Raw genomic sequence first — 19950 nt, 5'->3', positions numbered from 1 at the left:
AGATAAATGTTATAATAGTGATAAGAAACATAAGGATACTATAATAAAATAGTATGGCTTTTTAGTTTGAGGACCATTAATGCTAAAGTTTTGAAGAAATTCTAGTATTGCCCCTTTCCCCAAACTCTTGAGAGGAAGTATGTTCAAAGAAAGGATCTCAAAACAGTTTTGACTTAGGAAAAGAAACTCAGAATGTGTTGCCTCTGAAAAAGATTGTCTGGACTTCTGAGAATGTTTATGTTATTTATCAGGAGTTAATTTCTTCAAACAAGCTTTGAGAATCTCAGTCTTGTTTCAGTTGCACTACTGCTCATTTTTTTGCTTTGGAATATAGCAACAGTACACCCATTCACTAATACACACACATTAATGCATTCATTCTTCTACAATTTATTACATAGTTATTACAGTATGTATACATGGTATATAGTTAACTTGTTAGTTTTAATTATGTTTTTATATTGGAAAAAATGGATGCGTAATAGAATTCTCTTCCTCCCCAACAGTTTAAAGCTCATGCATCATTCTACTATCCTCTCTTGTGTGAAATAATGCAATTTGATCTGATTCCTGAGCTCCGAGCTGTTCTGCGAAGGTTTTTTCTACGGATTGGAGTAGTTTTTCAAATATCCCAGACACCAGAACAAGAGGTGGGAACAGCCAAGCAGTAGAAGCATAGTTGAAGAATCAAAGGACCAAGTAAACCTGCACTGAGTGTCCATAAAAGGGGTTTCTTTGTATGGCAATGTGCATCTACGGGTTCACAGTACAGGTTAAAACTGTAATTTAGGCTTGCAACACTGTAGTTCTCCAGTGGATTCCTCTCTCCTTCTTTTCCTGGCTTGTGTTGAGCATAGGGCCAGTTTTAACACAGTCTTATTGCCAGCCTGGACTGTGATAGCCTCTTACTTTCTTAGACAGAGATATATATCAATATATCTAAAGATGTTTACGATGGGAGTGAACTTAAAATGTACCCAAAGAACTAACAAAAAAATTGAACTTCTACAGAAATACAACTCAGGAGAGTTGTATCTTGAAAAAAATGTTTGTAGTAAAAGAAATACTGCTCATGGTAAGAGATCTAACTATGTGGAATTCTTATTCTGGAGATGATTTTTGTTTTGTTTTTGCACACTCAGGCTGTCTGAGATCTAGGTAATCCTTCTGTGAAAAAATGTACAAAGATGCAGGTCTGTAATATAAACATTATACAGTTCTTCCTGCATAGTCTTTTTTTCCATATTATTTCCTAGAGACCCATTTGTTTGTTTACCAAGTTGTGACTATTTTGCTCTGTATCCTAAAACTTAAGTCTTACTGACTTTGGTCAAAAGGAGAGGCTGAAATATCACAACTCACTTAACTGTTTGTAATATACTTGTGATAGGGCTTTTAAATATAATAAGCCATTGCAATGATCCTTCAGGACTGGAACTTGAATCACTGCAAACAAGTCTAGGTTTTGTCTGCTGTCACTCCCCCCCCCTTTTTTTTTTTTTTTTTTTTTTGGTTGTTTGATGTAGATTTCTCTCTATGTACAGAATTTAATGTTAAATATATTCAAGTAACAAATCTGGCATGGTTTGGGGATGGTTTTAAATTTATTGGAAATGTATTCATACTGTGAATTGTGCTCTGATGGTTGAAGAAAAGATTGTCAAGCATTCTGTCTTACAGTGGATGTAGAAAAATTTTTCAGATGGAAAAATGTATATGGTACAGCTCTGTAAAGTTTTCTATGTAAATTCTGTACAACTTTCTGTACAATATTGGTTCTCATCTGGCATATTCTAATCAGGTTATAGGTCAATAAAGTTTTTGAATTCTTTCATTGGTGCGATTAAAACCAATACAATGTAAAACTATTTGTTTGATTGTTAATCTTAGAATCTGGATAGGCTCATAGAGGAAAACAGTTATTTGAACATATCAAAGAGTTGTAAGCAAAGGCTGCCTTTGTTACCTATCGCTCACATATTACAGTATTTGGAGCTGCAGAGCCAGAAACAGAAGGGCTTCATGCTGGTGAGGTACTGCACCTGTGCCAAAAGCAAAGGGCATTAATTTCATTTCAATATTTCTACTGACTCCCCCCTCCCCAAAAAAAAAAGGTAAGTGGCCAATAATACAAAATGTAAAGCCCAATGTAAATGGACTGAAACTAGTATTCTTTTTTTTTTTTGACATCTGAAACGAAAAAGCATTCTTTTTTTAACACCATGAGTGAAGTATGTCTGAAGGTTCTCTTTTAACTATAAGACCTGATGCATTCATGTTCAAAATATATTTATCACAAAAAACTGCATTCAATCTGTAATAAAATAAAATTTATTTTATGATCTTAAAATCATTAGCATAAATACATTTCATAGCACTTATATTTAAAAAAACACACTAAGAGGGACAGTAGTTTGACAGTTCAGAACAAATGACTGGACATAAAGTGTAGATTAAACATTGATCCCTATGTTGTTTCCTTAGTATCTATTATGTGTCTGAGGACTCCAAGCCACCATACCTATTATGACTATCATAGTAGTAGTACCTGAAATTGGGTAATTTCTCAGAAAGGGATCAGAAAAGTAAACTGGAAAAGGTTGCTCCAGTGCCATTTTTCAGCATTTATATGGTACAAGTTTAAATCTTAATCAGTAAACATACAACTTTTTCAGAAGAATGAAATGTTTGTCACAAGCAACCTCTGTGTTTGTGTGTATCAAAGTGCAGTAGTGGGGAAACATTCTTTTGAAAGGCACAACTGGCTTCACTACAAATTTATTCAGCCATGGGCAGTTGACAGCCCCTGCCAATTGAAGGGTACATTCTTCTCAGAAGAAAGTTTAGCTTGACTTGATTGCTCAGACATAAATCTTTTCAGGGTTTCCGATGTCCCAGGTCTCAGCCATGGTTCAGTTGCCACAGTGTCAACAGAGTTGGATCGTCTGACATCTTTGGATGGCAACTCCTTCAGGATATCATCAGCATTTCCCAGTGAAATGTCATCAGCTTAAAAAAGAGAAACTAAGTTTAGTTCCTGCTCTGCACTTCAAAGCTTGTGTGCTGGCATATTTTATTGACACCACAGGTTACTCAAAAGTTTCCACAATCAAAGAACTGTTCTATCATAGATGTGGGGGCAGAGGGAGGAACGTTCCAATCTTTGCTGATCAAGGGTCCCCCATGCTTCCAGATCTGGAGGGCAGCATTGAGGCACACTAAAGCATAAAATGTCCTAATAAAATTATAAAAAGGTCATCGCATTCCATGCTGCAACATCTCCTGCCTTTCCCTCATTTATAACATATGTTTAGCGTTATAACGTATAGGGAATGTCAAGAGAGACTTTCACTGGATGTTTTCAAATAAAGCCATACAGCTGTTGAAGTTAAATGAGGAGTTGGCTCACTTTTATCTAAAACTCGAATACAGAGTTTGATAAGCATGCCAGTCAACATGAAACTCGCCCCAAACATCCTGGTCTTTGTAATCTACTCTGACCCCACACAAAAAATGAGAGGTTGGTGCTCACCGTGAATAATTCTTAGATGTGCAGAGGAGCAGTGCACAAAGATGTGGGTTATATTAGTGAATGTTGAAAAACAAGCAAAGGAAAATTACTGCTCTGGGCAAAAACAGTTAAGAAAGGGCAGCAAGGTGTCATCAGCAAACATCTTGGATGTGAATCCTGCTTCAGATTCTGGGTAATTCAAGGGATAGCCCACTGTATGGATTACTTCTCTGTACCTTCCAGAGAAATGTATTGCTTTCCACACCCACTAATTCATCTCAAAAATGTTGATCAAGATAGACCAAACTTTTATAACAGATTACAGTGCACCTGCGTCATACCCGTGCACACTATATGCGGCTGCGCCCTGGAAGAAACAATGGGGTGCATGCCCGTGGCCCATGGCGTGCTGGGTGCACCGCAGGAACAAACTCCGTTGTTTCTAAATTAATCTTGTAACTGCAGCTGCAGAAATTGGCAGTGTCACTTTATCATGGCTTAAATTTCAAAAGAGCTATATTCTGTCCAGAGAATCACAGATGGCTAGGAGTACTCCACTCTACAGATGGATATCCATACATTAATTGTGTATATCACTTTTCTCCAATATGAGATACAAGACAGTTACTTAGGCATATCCTACTTGGTGGTGAATAGAATCTAACCATGCAGAGACTTGCACATGGGACAAGACACTGGGGCTGTATATAGGCAGAAGTAGGTTTTTTGCAGAAGCTATAAATTAGGGTAGGTAGATAACAGTATATAGAGGGAAAGCAGCTCCCTGCCAACAGGCCTTAGCACACCCAGAAGTTATCCATAAGTAAAAACTATTTCTATACTTAACTTCAAATATCTATCTATCTATCTATCTATCTATCTATCTATCTATCTGAAAGACAGAAGAAACCAAATATGGTCAGTTACTCACCCTGACCATCACTTCCTTTCTATAAAGAAAATGTCAAAAATGAGTCCAGACTTTGGTGTTGCAAAATGCTAACCTATCAAGAAAAAATATAGGATATTGGGGGAGGGTCAATAAATGCACTTTTTCTGTGTGGCAACACCCCTCACACTTATTGTTATAGGAAATTCTTATCAAACCATTACCTAATCTGCAAATGACACAGCACAAGATTGCAGTCAGTTGCAAGCTAAAGCACAACCAGCAACAATGATGGCTGAGGTGATGTTAAATGCAAACAATCCGGCCACATGTCAACCTTGCTGAGAGTGCTGCATTTCATTTTGGATACCATACTTTAAGAATATTAAGTTAAAATTTAAAGCGTCAAAAAGAAGATCTACTAGAAATTGATGAGGGAATTGAATATGTTTAGTTGGAGGAAGACTGGGGTGAAGCAAGATTGTACTTTTCAAACATCTGAACAGCTGTCAAATAGGGAGCAAATCCTTGGTTTCTATTACCCAGGAGGCATGATTAGACAGACGTAGTGATTTAAATTACAGAAGGAGGATTTCAGATGAACAACTTGAAAAAATTCATAGCCATTAAAAGCAGTTTGACCTCTACTGGGATAGTGTGGATTCCCTTGCAAAGAGGTTGAGCAGAGGGTGAGCAACTGTCACTTGTGGATCCATTTCTGAATTGCCTGCATCAAACCCAGGGCTGGGCTGGATGGCCTACAAGTCCATTTCCATCACTGAATCTAATCATGATGTATCCCACCTGCAGCATACATATTACAAAGGCAAACCTGAAAGAATGAGGACCCATGGAGCTTTTTGTGGTGTGAGAACAGTTGGTGGCCACTGTAAAGTCAAGGTGGCACTAAAGAGAAGACCACAAATGGTTATGTAAATCCTTACTGTGCTTCTTTGACTTTTCCCTGGTCTATTAATATCATGGTTAAAAGAGCATTTAGGCTGCATCTACACTGCAGAGTTAATGCAAGTTTGACAGCACTTTAATTCTCATGACCCAATACTATGGAATTCTGGGATTTGTAGTTTTGTGAGATATTTAACCTTCTCTACGAGAGAGCTCTGGTGTCACAACAAACAACAAATCATAGGATTCCAAAGGATGGAGCCATGGCAAGGCAGTGTCAAACTGCTTTAATTCTGTGGTGTCGCAGCAGCCTTAGTCTGCTCCATGGACATAAGTCTGCAGTTGAAGTGAGCTCAATTCTCACTAGGGAGCAGCAGTATATCTTCAATCACCTCAAAATTATGATTCTAGAAGACACTTTTGTTACACAACAGAACCACACCAAGCAATTAATACAAGTTCTACCACTTAAGCAATGCTGGCTAATTTCCATCTTATGAAATGTATTCTTTCACCTTCTGTAGACCATCACATACTATGTGTGTTGAACACCTCATTTTCTCATCGGCATCCATTTAACATTCAGCAAAGGAAAAGTACCTATATGGCTGGCCGCCTTCTGTAGCTCATTTAATCTTTGCAGCCGTTCTTCATTTCTGGCTTTTAGCTGTTCTATATTGAGGCTAGAGTTTGAGCGCAGAGAGCTGTTATCAGATTGTGGTGGTGGAGTCACCTTAAATGGAGCATCATCCTAAAGATTTAATGAATCATGAGAACTTGAATGGTTATGATATCTGCCTGTCTATCTGCTGAGAAAATATTAAAGTAAATCTACACTAAATAAATCTGTACAGCCTTAATAAATAACATACTGAAATATGCAGTGTGAAGAACTATGCACATGGACATACACTAGAGAGAAATCTACTTCATGAACATCTCATATACAAATTTGTTTCTCTGCTATCCACCACACTTGGGCTGTATTAAGCAGTAGGCCCTATTAAACTGCATGATGTAGGGTTTGACTTTTTAAAAAGTAACAATAGCAATAGCAAGTACATTTCTATACTGCTTATCAGTGCATTTAAGCATCCCCTAAGTGGTTTACAATGTGTAAGCTAACTGCCCCCAACAAGCTGGGTACTCATTTTAGCAACCTAGGAAGGATGCAAGCCTGTGTTGAGCTTGAGCCCTTTTGCTGGTATTTAAGTTGCAACCTTATGGTTTGTGAGTGAGTGGCTACAGTACAGGCATTTAACCACTGCACCACCAGGGCTCTTTCAAATCCTCAAGCTAAGAATGTTTTAAAAGTAACAGTGGCCAAACTGTGGTCCTCCAGGTTTTTCTTGCACAACACAGTCACATTGGCCCTAACACTGCTATGGTGAGGGACGATGGGAGCTGCAGTTCCACAATATTTCAAAGGTCACAATCTGCTCAGTCCCATTTTCCAGATAGTGAGGGCTTGGTAAGGGACCACAAAAGAACAGACTACCTTGTCAGTTTGATTGGGACTAAAACATCCACATTTATCCACCTTGATTACAGGGTTGAATGAAAGGCTATTCATTTGGTGTAGTACAGTATTTTTCAGAGTTGGAGACAGCTCAGCACCTGACTCCATACCTATCACTCTGCAACCAATGAGAAGGTATGCCACTTGAAAAAAATGAATGGAACAGTCACAACTTAAAGTACCACTGATTTCCATGAAACTTAAGTTCAGCTAATACCTTCTTCTTCTCTCGCCTTCTTTCTCTTGCAGAAAGAGGTGGTGGAGTTGTGTGTACTTCTAAAGGAGAAAAGGCCTCACCATCAGTAGCTAAAAAAAGGTGAAGATTAACCAGGTTAGCACATGCCTGGATTTTAAATGAAGACTTTAGGAAAACAGGTTTAAACTACTCAGATAATTGAGGTGCAGGGGGTATTAAAAATAGGTAATGTTCAATCCTGTGCCATGAATTTTTTTTTTTTTTTTTTTTTTTTTTTTTTTTTTTAGCTCTAGAACCAGATCAATATATCTAAACTATGACAGGTATCTTGATTTTCTCTGTCACAAGCTTTTCAGAAATACATGAAAACACATATCTTTTGAACAACACACATTATCTTTCGGCCTCTGGGGGAGAGAGAAGGCTGGCCCAGTACCATCAGGGGCTAGCCTGAAGAAAGAGGCTCCTCCCTCCCTAACTGTCATCTTTCAGCCTCTGAGGGAGAGAGAAGGCTGGCCCAGTACCATCAGGGGCTAGCCTGAAGAAGAAGAGCCCTCCCTCCGGTCCATCTGCCTTGGTCCAGGCCTCAGAGGGAGAGAAGAATGCTGGACCTGATTCCCTCCCCCCTCACCATTCCCTTCTCCTTTTGTGTCGTGTCTTTTAGATTGTAAGCCTGTGGGCAGGGAACTGTCTGTTATCCCCTCTATTGTAAACCGCTCGGATTCCCAGTGATTGGGCGGTATATAAATAAAACCTATTATTATTATTATTATTATTATTATTGGATCAGGTGTCACATAAAACTTTGGGGGGAATGCATTTTAGGATTGGCAACAGTGACATGTTACAGAATGAGTAGTGCATTGAACAATTGCCATCGAAGGATATACTGTGAAGTCAAAGGCTTTCACGGCCACTTTCATAGTTTTTTGTGGGTTTTTCGGGCTATGAGGCTGTGTTCTGGAAGAGGATATACTCACCAATAAAAGCACTCTCAGATTCCAAGAGTGAGTTTTTCATAAATTCATCATCCATAACCTACCAGAGAAAAGCAACAGACTACGTTCTTCACTTGAAAATCTACTTCTGGATTGGGTGGGGAAATACTAGTTAAATGAACACAAGCTGTAAAAGTTGCAAAACCTGTTACAAAATTAGTTTTGATTTTTTAAAAAGCTGAAGAAAATTCTTCAATTTTTCCAGTAATAGCAATATTAGAATGGTGTAATGTAGACACTAAGGGTAAGTTAGAATACCAGTGTAAATAGCTGCCATTCTTTCCATGTATATCATGCATTTGTCACGATATATTAGACATTACAGAGAGAGAGAGTAGTAGATCGCCAGCATACACATGCTTTGATTTGCACTACAAATATCACCCTCTCTCAGTATAAGGAACATTCAAGAGTATGACAGAAAACCTGACATCCCTTTGCTGCCTGGAAGCATAACCTTAGCTGTCGTTCCATCATTCAACGACCTCTCCTGGGCCCAATGTATGACACAGCAATCTAGCAACAGGGCAAAATTGCCACACATCCTCTCAGGGGTAGAAATCAGTGGGCAATCCTGGGAAACCACAAGCTTGCCCACCTCTTTCTTAAGGTACAGATAAGTAAAAAAAGAAAAGGGGGACCTACAGTCTTTTCAGAATAACATTCTGAGGATAGATTTGAAGGAAGAGAGAACAGATATACACATTAATGCATTTTTAAAGGCAGCATTTTCAATTTTGGAATGAAAATGAAGAAATAAATTATATTTCTGCTTACCATTCCCCTGCGTCTTGATTTATAGCTAGACTCAAGATCATCAAAATCTAGGACAGCTATTAAAACAAGTAAAGAAATGGAAAACAAATGATAAGAACAAAGAACAGTAACTGTAAAAAGCAAAAAAAAAAAAAAAAAAAAACCAACCCTTATTAAACAAGAGCCTTCAGGTGTTGGGACTAGGACTCTGGAGCCCACAATTCAAATCCTGCTGGGCCACAGAAACCTTCTGAGTGACATTAGACAAGTCACAACCTCAAAGCCTCAGAAGAAGGCAATGGCAAAAACACCACTAAAGAAATCTTGCCAAGAAAACCCATGATATATTCACCTGAGCGTCACCATAAACAGGAAATGATTTAAAGGAACACAACAACAATAGCACTTATTTTTATTAAAGAAACACTTAGGTTCACAGCACTAGCTGCATTCATAGTTAAATAAACATCGGTTTTAAAATTGGGAGGATCAAAGATTGAAGAAGAGATGATCGCTGAATGCTGAACTGTATTAAATATTTGTTCACCAATTTATAAAAATAAAAATAAATAGAAGATTCAGTTATAGGGGCATCTTCCCGTCCTCTTTCTCTGAGCCATATGTCTCTTTAGATGTTTGTTAAAAGTAGAGGGATCCAGTTCAGCTTGGGGCTGCAGTGACAGGAAGGCTGACTTAACTTTTCTTCCATGCCATTTCCCAAAAGAAAAACCAACTCTCTAAAAGCATTTGCCATGTTAATGAAACAAGAAACCGAAAGGAGATCCTCTATCTCAAGTAAAGAAACAATGGCTTGATGTCATATCCTCTCTGAAATGCCACTTAACCTCTTTAAAAACAAAATCCACTGAATATCCAGTTTAAAAGTCATGGCTTACCTTCTGCATTTCTCCTTAATTTTTTCAGTTTCTTTTTCTGCTCTCTTAGCAATGCCTGCTGCTGAATGTCCAGAGCATCGTCATTAGTGGGTGGGTCAGGGTACATGTATCTAGTTTCTGTTCGAGTGTCTGAATCTGTTACAGAAATTAAGGCAGTCAGAAGTCTCACAACATTTTTTTCAAAATTTTAGACACATATGGATAACAGCGGTCAGAATTTGTGTTAGATTCATTTCAATATGTTTTTACTTAGATGTTTTACTCTAAACTGGAAAATCCTAGGATATTGTGTATGATACACACATGAGCACTTTGCACAGTGATTTTGTGTACTGACCATCTAAGAGGATTTGCATACATGCAAAAAAAAAAAATCCAAAAGGGCACATTTGTTGATGGAACTCTTGTCTGCGGAAGTGGGAGAATTCTCCCCTTCTCACTGTATATTTCATGCATAAGAAAAATCTATTCCAGAGTGCTGAGAAAAAACTTCAGAATCAGTTTTTGGCAGTGGGATCTGCCGCAAAGAGGGAAAGAAAGGAAACACCAACACCAGCAGGATGCTGAATTGAGACCTAAATTATAACCCAATATGTTCTACAAATTTTCAAATACTGTACACATTCTGATGGAATTTAGTTTAAATTTAAATGTACACTGGGCCCTTGGTATCTGCTGGGGTTTGGTTCCAAGATTCCCATGGATTCCAAAATCAATGGATGCTCAAGTCCCATTAAATACAATGGCATAGTAAAATGGTGTTCTTTATATAAAATGGCAAAATCAAGCCATGAACAGTTGAATCTGTGGATATTGAAGGCCAACTGTATAATGAAACAGCAAGTTTCTAAATACTTTTCAGAATGAGAGAAGTAATTATTTTTAAGAATTGGCACACAAATACTAATTGTAGCCTTTTCAAATTATGGCTATTTATATTTGATACAATCATATAAGAAGTAAATTCTTTTTTTCTCTCCATTTTCCATTTTACTATATTCAGTGTGTTCACTCTTCCTCTTTATATTGTGCATATCTGGTATAAAAAGTGAATAAACTACCAAACACATTAAAGAAACTTCAGCCCCTTCAACAGATCTAAATAGCTACAATTTACTGTCACAAACATGAAGTATACATTACTGGATTTCTCCCACTTCCTTACCTTTGGGCACCCAGTTTATTATATAATCCAATTTGAACAAGGAGACACAAAAGAACCCTGAAATTTTCAAAAGTACATAAAGGTATTTAAAAAAAAAAACCCTCTAATGTGGAAGGATTAATAGCCCAGTGAGGACTGAGCAGTCAATTTGGAACTCCAACTGGGTATTCATGGGGAAAAATAGAAAACATTCTGCAGTGCAACATTTTGTTTCACTTGTATATACCGCTAGCAATTTTAGTTTTCAAAGTGTCTATTCTTGTGTCGTCAGAAGCACCAGTCAAAAGCACTTCACTTCTCTGGGAGAGTGAGAGGAGCCCCAAAAGATCAGAATTAAGACAGAGTATGCTCAGTGGTTGCAGATGCATTTGGAAGGAAGTGAAAGATAATACTCTAAAAGAGGGCATGGCTAGCTGCTTGGAATCTTGAGAAGAACACTCTAAATGACACATTTTATTACTGGTTCCATTTTTGTGACCTAAAATAAATTATTATATAATAATATTGGGAGAGGGTTTCAGATAATCCTTATTATTTTCTTCATTAACTACTCTGATAATGTCAATAAACTCTTATTCTGAAAGAACCAGAAAGATGTTCAGTATGTAGGAGCCACACTTGTCTGCAACAAGAAACAGAACAGCATACATTCTACTTGAAGAAACATAAGCAAGGGCTGAAACTATGGAAACCTGTTTTAAAAGTAAACAAAAACAGGACTCTAATTCATAAAAAAAATCCTCTAGTTTCTCTAGTGCACACACATGCACTGTACTATATTATATTATATTATATTTATTATATTATATTATACTATACTATACTACTTTTCTGTACTATATAAGATCAGAGCATGTTGCAGAATACAAAAGCCACAATGAAGGACTGACTAACATATTATACTGTAGTCAATGTATCTTTCTCTTGTTAAAATCTCTCCCCTTAAAACTAAGGAAGTGATTGAGGGTTCTTTTGCATCTCTTCATTGGTAAAAAAAAAATAATCAACTAACCTTTGTATTTAAGTTCATTAAATTCACGGATATTTTGTACATTGATAGGATCAGCAACCTCCTTTGATGATGGTCGCCTAACTGGAGCTTGCATGCGAAGTCTGGCCATCTCAAATACATCCAAGTAACCTTTATCTTTTCTCCTGCTAAAAATGACCATATACTTAAAAATACACCTGAGCTTTATAAATATGTATGTTCATTTATAAACAAAAGGGAAATTGAAAGAGCTAGCAAGCCATTTGATTCAGCCTTGATTTCTTTCATTTTAATGCTGAAATCATTTCCCATCTTCTGTGACTATTATGAAGCAAACTATAAAATAAATGTAGAAGTCAAATTCAGTAAGTTCACTAGTTAATAACATTTCAGATAATATCACAGAACACAGACAAGCAAAGTAGCTGTAACAGTACTTTGGGCTGAGGAGGTGGTGGAAGATAGGAAGTCTTGGAGATGTCTCATCCACAGGATCACCATGAGTCGAACTCAACTCAAGGGTAGTTAATAACAACAACAACATCAGATCTAGTGCTCTTAAGATCCCATGCACTCTTTTGCACTTAGCCTTGGGAACTGTAAGAAGATGAAAGAGTACTGCATCCCTTTTTAGTCATGAGTACCTCAAAACCTATGGAGCAATCTCACAGCCTCAGTCATCAGCTCTGTCCTAACTCTTGTATCAGGAAAGAATATGAGATAGAACTTTTTGCTAATTTTCACTTAGGAATCCTCTCCTTGTATTTCAATAACTGTAGGATCACAATTCCTGGCTATACAGAAGGTCTGTAAACATACCATGACAAAATGCAACTCAGCAAAAGCTCCTTGTTAAGTCCCTCAATGTTAAGGCGTGGAAAGATGCGCTGTGTCCACCATGACCACCTACAGAGTTGAACCACATCAATAGGACACCGGGGAGAAGGAATCTGAAGAGATGTCTGCAAAGGTATTCAGGCCAAGAAGGAAAATACTCCTTCACCATTGCAAATGGCCTTAAGCTCCCGGCTTGAGAAATAACGACAAGAGCACTTCAAGCCTTCACTCTACACGAGGGCTTTAATAATTAAGTTACTTTGCCAACCAAACAACCATAACAACAAAAACAGAGAGGCAGTTACTCTTAACACCAACTGTCATAACTGACACTCTCTCTCAGAAGGACTGACAGCATCAACATTTCATAATGCAAGTGTCAACTGTCAACTGCCCCTGGAACTGTAATAGGTTCCGCTACAGCTCTATCTTGTGGTTACATACATGTCATTTCCTAACACTCAGTATTTTATTTCATGTGTTTGTAATTCCCTTGGAATATTTGGAGTATTGTTCAACCGCTTATTAGTTGCTTTACAGAAATTATATACTTTAGCGAGAGCTTTCATCATAAATTCTTACCCTTTTGCTGACAGGTCATCATCATCATCACTATGCACTTTTAATAATTGTTCCTGCAGCCGCCGCTCTTCACTGCGGAGTTGTTTCCTCATCTCTGACAGCTCATTTATTACATTCTTTCTTTCTTCTGCAATTCAGTATAAAAAGAATTTGATACACAATACCAGGATTTGCTTTCCCTTGAGAACTATCAAGAGGGCAGTATATTCCCGGTCATCAGGAACATAGCTGAAGAAGTTAGGTATGACATCAGGCCATAAATATTGCTTACCGTAGGCACGCAGCTGATTTCTTCTAGCTGGGACTGGAGGAGACTGAACTCTTGGAACATCCTAGTAAAACATTAAAACATTTAGTTGCCCAAATATAATCACAACAATAAAAAGGGGAAAACTGTAAGTTCCTCAGACTTACTTTCACATCATGGAAGGGAAGAAATGAATTCTTCCCTCTGGCCCACACTGGGCATGGGAATTAGTATGGGGGGGAGATGGGATCTGCCACTGGCAAAATTTAAAAAAGAATTCAATTATATCATATGTAGGTAGGGCCTGAGAAACACAAAATAAGTGCTCTATGCCCAAGGTTGAGTTAGATGTGATTTCTGCAAAAGAGCAGCAAATCCATATAACAAACAGCTTTTGAAACCAAGGGGTTTCAGAAAGAGTTTGTTATATAATGGAGAGGGTTGCCAACTCTTTAAAGAAAATATATACATTCTATATTTCTGCATGGCAGGGGGTTGGACTGGATTGGCCTCTGTGGTCTCTTCCAACTCTATGAGTCTATGATTCTATGTCCACATGTGATTCAATTCATTAAGCCACAATTAAAATCTTTTCTCACAAACATCCCAAGCAGAATTTACTTGGGGTTTTTTTGGGGGGGTGAGTGGGGGAGGAATCAATATTAACTCTACAAATCTTTCATCCACCTATACAGTGTAATCACAAAAGAACATCATTATATGAAAAAGTCTAATGTCTGAAAAAAAGAAAAAGATCCACAATTCTGTACTTTAACCAAGTCAAGCCTCAGATACTAACATTACTGTATCTTGGCCAACCTTGGATACTATATACCTGGAATTGGGGATGAAGAAGCCATTCCTGTTCCACCTTGTGCAGCAAAATGTCTTAGGCCAGCCACCTTGCACTTTCTAATAGCTTCCAGAAAAGCAGCAATATAACTGTCAGTCCTCTAATGTTGAGGAGAACTGGGCCTCTTGAATTTCTAGTTGCCATTAAACTACTAAACACATCAGAGGCTGAACAGAGGCCAGGGCAAGGAACAGATGTAACCTATTTACTTGTGCAAAGTAGTAGCATATTTCTAAAAGTGAAGTGCTTGATTTTTATTTTTTTTAACAGAGAAATGTGTCAGGGCTCAAGCCTTCCTTGGACTAATGCTTGTGGCTTAATCTTGGGGAAAGGGAAGGATTTTTTGTGGGGAAGAGCAAGGGCTAAAATTAGATGCACTATTCCATGTTAAAGGATAAATACCAGAATTTCGATCAGATTTTGACCCTGCTCAAAATAAGGCAGTTTTATTTATAAACTTAGGCCCTGTACAGACTGGCGAAAAGTTCTGGTCTGTGGGCGGGGCAAGGGCTGAGTGTCCGCAAACTCAAAGCCCTACCGCCACTGGCAGGGCATCATTGTAGCACGTGCCAGTCTACACAGTGCACGCCATGACGCACCTCTGGCACAGTGCCCAAACAGCACAGCACAGAAGGATCATCATCATGGCACGCCACTGCACCTATGACGCCCCTTCTAAGGAGCAAGAAGAAGCCACTTTTCACTTCCTTTTGCTCCTTCCAAAGGCTGTGGTGTGCAGTTGCCACAGCCTCCATCCAGGGCAAACAGCCTTTCAGAGTCTTTACTACTCAAATACGTGGCTGTTAACTGCTTCCACATTGGACATATTCTTTCAGTTTCTATTCTCAGGAATAGATGTCTGTAAATGTAATATCGGAAGGAATCCTTGTCCTAATTATACAGTGGTGCAGTACACAGGATATAGTGTTGTAATATAGTGTTGTACTGCAAGAACTGTGCTGGCTTCCAATTTGCTTCTGAGCTCAATTTAACATGCTGGTGTTGACCTACAAAGCCCTAAATGACTTGGGGCCAAGATATCTGAAAGATTGCCTCCTCCCATATGAACCTGCCTAAAATTTGAGATCTTCAGTGGAGGCCCTGTTTCATGTCTTAACACCTCATGAAGTTAAGTTGGTGGGTACTTGTAACAGGGTTTCTCTGTAGCAGCGCCTCAACTGTGGAACTCCTTGCCCAAGGACATTAGACTGGCCCCATTTCTTTTAAGCTTCTGGTGGATAGCCCAAACAGTATTGTTGTGCATAGCATTCAGTGTTTGAAATTGCTGTTTATATTATTTCAAAACTGGATGCTAGGATTATTTTTAGACTGCTTTTAGGAGTTTATAAAGATTATTGTAATGTATTTATTAATATTTTGTCTTTCTATTCTTTTAATTGGTTTTTATTTGTTCATTGCCTTTGTAGCCCTTGTGGGCTGGGAGGTAATCCAGCAATACTTAAAATTAAAATAAATGATAAATACTTTTAATTTATCAGACATGATGACTGTATGCCAAATAAGCTATATATGATGCATTTTATTTTCCTAAAATAACTTTTTTCTGCAAAGCAACTTTCATTCTGTAAGGAGTACTAATACTGTACTTTTCAATGTTTTCAAACGTTTATGTTTTTTCCATGGCTTCAAATCCTGGAAATTTTACATCTCTTCTCAAGAAAACAGTTATAGGAATGCAAGTTAAGCACATTGAGAAGACCAGAAAAATACCAACAATGTTATCAGACAGTTTACAAGAATTTAGTTATCATCTTATGTATTGCTTTCTCCTTCTTAAAAAAAACCTAAGCCATAACAGAATACAAGCTGGTTTAGGTCAAGAAATACAGTGCCAGATATCTATTCATAGATTAAGTATCAGTAATGATGAGACATACATGTGTGTAATAAGAGGTACGACTCTCCATCAAAAGTGACCTTTCTTCTTTTACTAATGGCTTGTTCTGAAGAGACGGAATGAGAGGAGAAGCTTGTCTAGAAATCTGAAAGGCAGGAGAGAGGGCACATATAAATTTGCTCCTTAAAACAGCAGTTGAGTAAGAATTTAAACACAAAGGAATGCCTTTTAAAAAAATCAAAAGGTTCCCCTGAAATAATTTATTTGAATATACAATTCCCTTGTTTCTCTTTAGCTGCTTCCGAAGCCAGCTTGGGTTAATCTTTTAAGAATGTGTAGTTACAAAGAGAGGAAGACAGTAAAATAAAGCAAAGAATGCACAGATCTGGAGCGGAAATAGCCTTGTTTTTAATTATGTTTTTAATTTATGAGTTTCAGTTGAATTGTTTTATGTTTTGGCTATAATTTTGTATTTTATTTAAACTGTATTATTACCTGCCTTGTTTTTGGGGAAAGGAAAATTTAGATAAATTTAAGAAAATTAAAATAAATTCATACATTTACTGAAGTAAATTTACCCTAAAATCAGATGAAAAAGGAGAACAATTTGTAAAATCGTGCAGTTAATAGTGCCATGAGATCCAACTTCACTTGGAAAAAAAATCACCATTGGCTGAGCTATGCAGAGTTGTTTATAAATATCCCAACTATAGTGCGCCACCGCATGTACAAGCCCCATTCATTGAAATGGGCCTCGGGAACACGTGTAATTTGCTTTACACTGGGGAGTCCAGAACGCATCCCCCACGTAAAGCAAGGGCGCACTGTACTTAGACTGGTTTTTTTAATGTTAGCATACCAGGTCTAAGTACATATTGTACTGTCAGAACCTTGAGGTTCAGCAAAAATGTAGCTAGTATAGTGAAACAGTTATGACAGAGAAACATACTACTATGTTTGTAGAGTGACACGAGAAGATATATAAGTGAAAGAAAATGTACAAAATTTACACAGGCTCTATCTGTACAGCACACCCGCACAATATACGGGTGCGCCATACACAGCTTTAACCTTACATGGAAGGTTAAGCCGCAGGAGGCATAATGGCGCACGTAGGGAGAGCTCTCCCATTAAAACAAATGGGGTTTGAGAGTACACGTTTTTCCTCATACTCGGGGGAGTCCATAACGGATCCCCCACGTATGGGGAGGCACCACTGTACTTATAATATCAAAAATTACTATTTTATTAACCCAGCTTTCTTCTTGGACTATCAATTCTTTGTTAACTTAGCTGCTACACACACAGCCCCAAAGGGGCAGCCTGGAGCCCCCCATGCTACAGCAAGATCAGGGCTGCGGCAACCACACGGTGCAGCCCCAATCTGGCCTTTGCAGGGCGCAAAAAGGAGCCACAAAAAGCATTCCCTTTTTGCGCCCTGCAAAGGGCGCAAAAGCAACATTGCCACAACCTGGTGCTGCTCCATCAACACTGTTTCATATGTACACAGCGTTGTGTGGACACAATGCCCCAACTCCGCTCCCAAGGTGGCCCAAACTGCTGGTCTGCACAGCCTCTTAGTTTACTTTATATTTCTGTTTAACATTAATATTTATATATTTATATTTCTGTTTAACATTAATATTTATATATTTATATTTCTGTTTAACATTAATAGATGTATTGCTTTTTTTCTTTTAATATATATATATTTGACAGAATGAACTTATTTCACACTATATAATGAAAAAATAGTTTCTAAAAGAATCAGTACTTCAGTTCCCCTGTACATCTGTAGAACCGTGTGTGTGAAACGTTTTTTTCTTGTTGCACTGATCTCACAGGCAGCCATGTTGGTGTTCAGACTAAATGTTGACATTGGCTGTACAGTATCTGCTACTATGATTGTGCTCTGTTCCTATAGGGTCCACACAAACATATGACCAGAACCAAAATTAACCTCTGTATGGGGCTTTTGAATGCTTCCATTATGAACTGAAATTCCAGAATATAAAACACTGAGCTTGAGACAAAAACATTACACTGTCATATGATCAAAAGTGATAACTAGATAGATGTTTCTGTCATAACTAAGACTGCTTCAGTTAAAATAATCTTATTGAACTCTGTATGGATTAGGTAAACATAATTATGAAACTACCATTTATCCTTCCTTAATAATCATTTATAGAAACAAACCTATCCAGCCAGTTATGGATACTGAAGGCCTTTCTCAGATGAACTATAGAACACTCTGGAAAGCAAGGCCTGTTAGGGGTGCTCCTGCCTCTCTTCCCTTATTCCTCATAGTTCCACACTCAATAACAGAAGCATTGAAAGTAATCGTGTTTCAAAATCTTGCTTTGTACTCACCAAATACTTTGGTTTAAAATATTCTGAATTAAATTTCTAAAAAAGGATATTTTGATTTGGAATATTTTAATATATGTTCAACTATTTTTGATATTAACAGAAAATTGGCTATTTTTCATAATACTATTTAATTCAAATAAGAAAAATTAAAATCTAGCAACATACTAGTTGCCATCTGTGTAAAAGCAAACCTTTGACAGTGGAGAAGTGCTACCCACAGCTCTTCCCATCCATAGTTCCACGTTTATTCTCACACACTTCTATTAAGTTTGCAGCAGCTTAAAAAAAACAACAGCAGATCTCTATACTCCTAAACCACAGGTAGCTATAAGAACACACTGTATGCCTTCTAATTATTCTTGCTACTCTGCTGAATGTAAAATGTGAGAAATATGAGACATTCATCACTATCTAAATTTGTTATATCCACATTCATAGTATGTACATTATTTCAGCTTTTATCTAAGCAATCTATGAAGATGAGGGACTTCTTACTCATCCTTTTGGAATGTCCCATGAAAAAAATGTAGCTGTAAATCTTAGGTGTTGGTTCACATACTTACAGCTAAATGTGTATTCACAACTTTGACCAATCACACCTCTCCAGTAAATTTTAAAGTGTGGAAAATCATTTAATATTATAGAAGAGCATGGACAACAGTTTTTAAAGGCGAGTTTTTTAAAAACTTGTGAAACAGATGCTGCTTTACACTGCTCTGCCTAGACTTTTAGGAGGTATTTATACGGTCAAGGGCAGAAGAAGCCATTGTGGTCCCTGAGATTGTCCTTCCAAATTCAAACAAGAAGTGAAAAAGGATTGTTACACAAGAATAAATGTGGATAAGGCTTTTAAGATAGCTATGTAAGCCACCTGTAATATCAAGGCCTGTAGTCATAAACTATAGTAGAGTAAGCAAAGAAACCAGTGTGTTACTAGTTTGTTCTGGATGAGATGTAGAATTAATTGGCTAAGAAACTAAATTGTCAGATTACAATATAGAATAGGCAATAAAATTTAATCTACTTAAACCTTAAAGTTACCTTTAAAAAAAACAGGCTTTCGTTTTGCTTATGATCTTGTTTAATGGTGTCTTCCCCACTAACTTTGCCTTTAAAAATTTATTTCCTCTTCATTACTACTATTCATTTTAAAATTCCATCAATCACTTTTTGAGAGACTTTAAATTCCATCTACAGATAAGTGTCTGATTTCTTGACATGATTGAAACTTGAATTTCAATTTCATTTCAAATTATAATTCCAGGTTTAGATTCAAATGTTCCAGCTAAAATACCCTTTCACCCATCCCTAAGATCCTCACTGACCCACCTCCTGGTGCCAATTTTTGGGAGGTGTAGGGGGCTACAGTGCAG

At 37.5% G+C, this 19950-nt stretch overlaps 2 protein-coding genes across 11 annotated transcripts in view; one reads left to right on the top strand and one right to left on the bottom strand.

The window, feature by feature from the left end:
• Window positions 1-2109, top strand: part of ARFGEF1 (ARF guanine nucleotide exchange factor 1) — a 93951-nt gene extending 91842 nt beyond the window's left edge. For both annotated transcript variants that reach the window (XM_089517425.1, XM_089517424.1), the window contains exon 39: window positions 507-2109. In XM_089517425.1, the coding sequence (XP_089373551.1) occupies window positions 507-671 (165 nt within the window). In that variant the 3' untranslated portion in view covers window positions 672-2109. The remainder of the gene's footprint in view (window positions 1-506) is intronic.
• Window positions 2110-2308: 199 nt separating this feature from the next.
• Window positions 2309-19950, bottom strand: part of CSPP1 (centrosome and spindle pole associated protein 1) — a 64472-nt gene continuing 46830 nt past the window's right edge. For 6 of the 9 annotated variants that reach the window (XM_089517417.1, XM_089517416.1, XM_089517419.1 and 3 more), the window contains 10 exons: window positions 16245-16349; window positions 13518-13578; window positions 13247-13373; window positions 11849-11994; window positions 9672-9806; window positions 8797-8852; window positions 8002-8059; window positions 7043-7131; window positions 5907-6057; window positions 2309-3009 (listed from right to left, as the gene is read on the bottom strand). In XM_089517417.1, the coding sequence (XP_089373543.1) occupies window positions 2783-3009; window positions 5907-6057; window positions 7043-7131; window positions 8002-8059; window positions 8797-8852; window positions 9672-9806; window positions 11849-11994; window positions 13247-13373; window positions 13518-13578; window positions 16245-16349 (1155 nt within the window). In that variant the 3' untranslated portion in view covers window positions 2309-2782. Of the gene's footprint in view, window positions 3010-4442; window positions 4516-5906; window positions 6058-7042; window positions 7132-8001; window positions 8060-8796; window positions 8853-9671; window positions 9807-11848; window positions 11995-13246; window positions 13374-13517; window positions 13579-16244; window positions 16350-19950 lie in introns of all 9 variants that reach the window. The other 3 variants (XM_089517418.1, XM_089517423.1, XR_016280629.1) reach the window with 2 other exon arrangements.

The sequence above is a fragment of the Sceloporus occidentalis genome, unplaced genomic scaffold, assembly GCF_023333645.1.
Source record: "Sceloporus occidentalis isolate IW3139 unplaced genomic scaffold, rSceOcc1.0.p SCAF_3, whole genome shotgun sequence".
In the NCBI taxonomy this organism is placed as follows: domain Eukaryota; kingdom Metazoa; phylum Chordata; class Lepidosauria; order Squamata; family Phrynosomatidae; genus Sceloporus; species Sceloporus occidentalis.
Note: the sequence above shows the minus strand (reverse complement) of the source record. Positions and strands in the feature narration are given on the sequence as shown.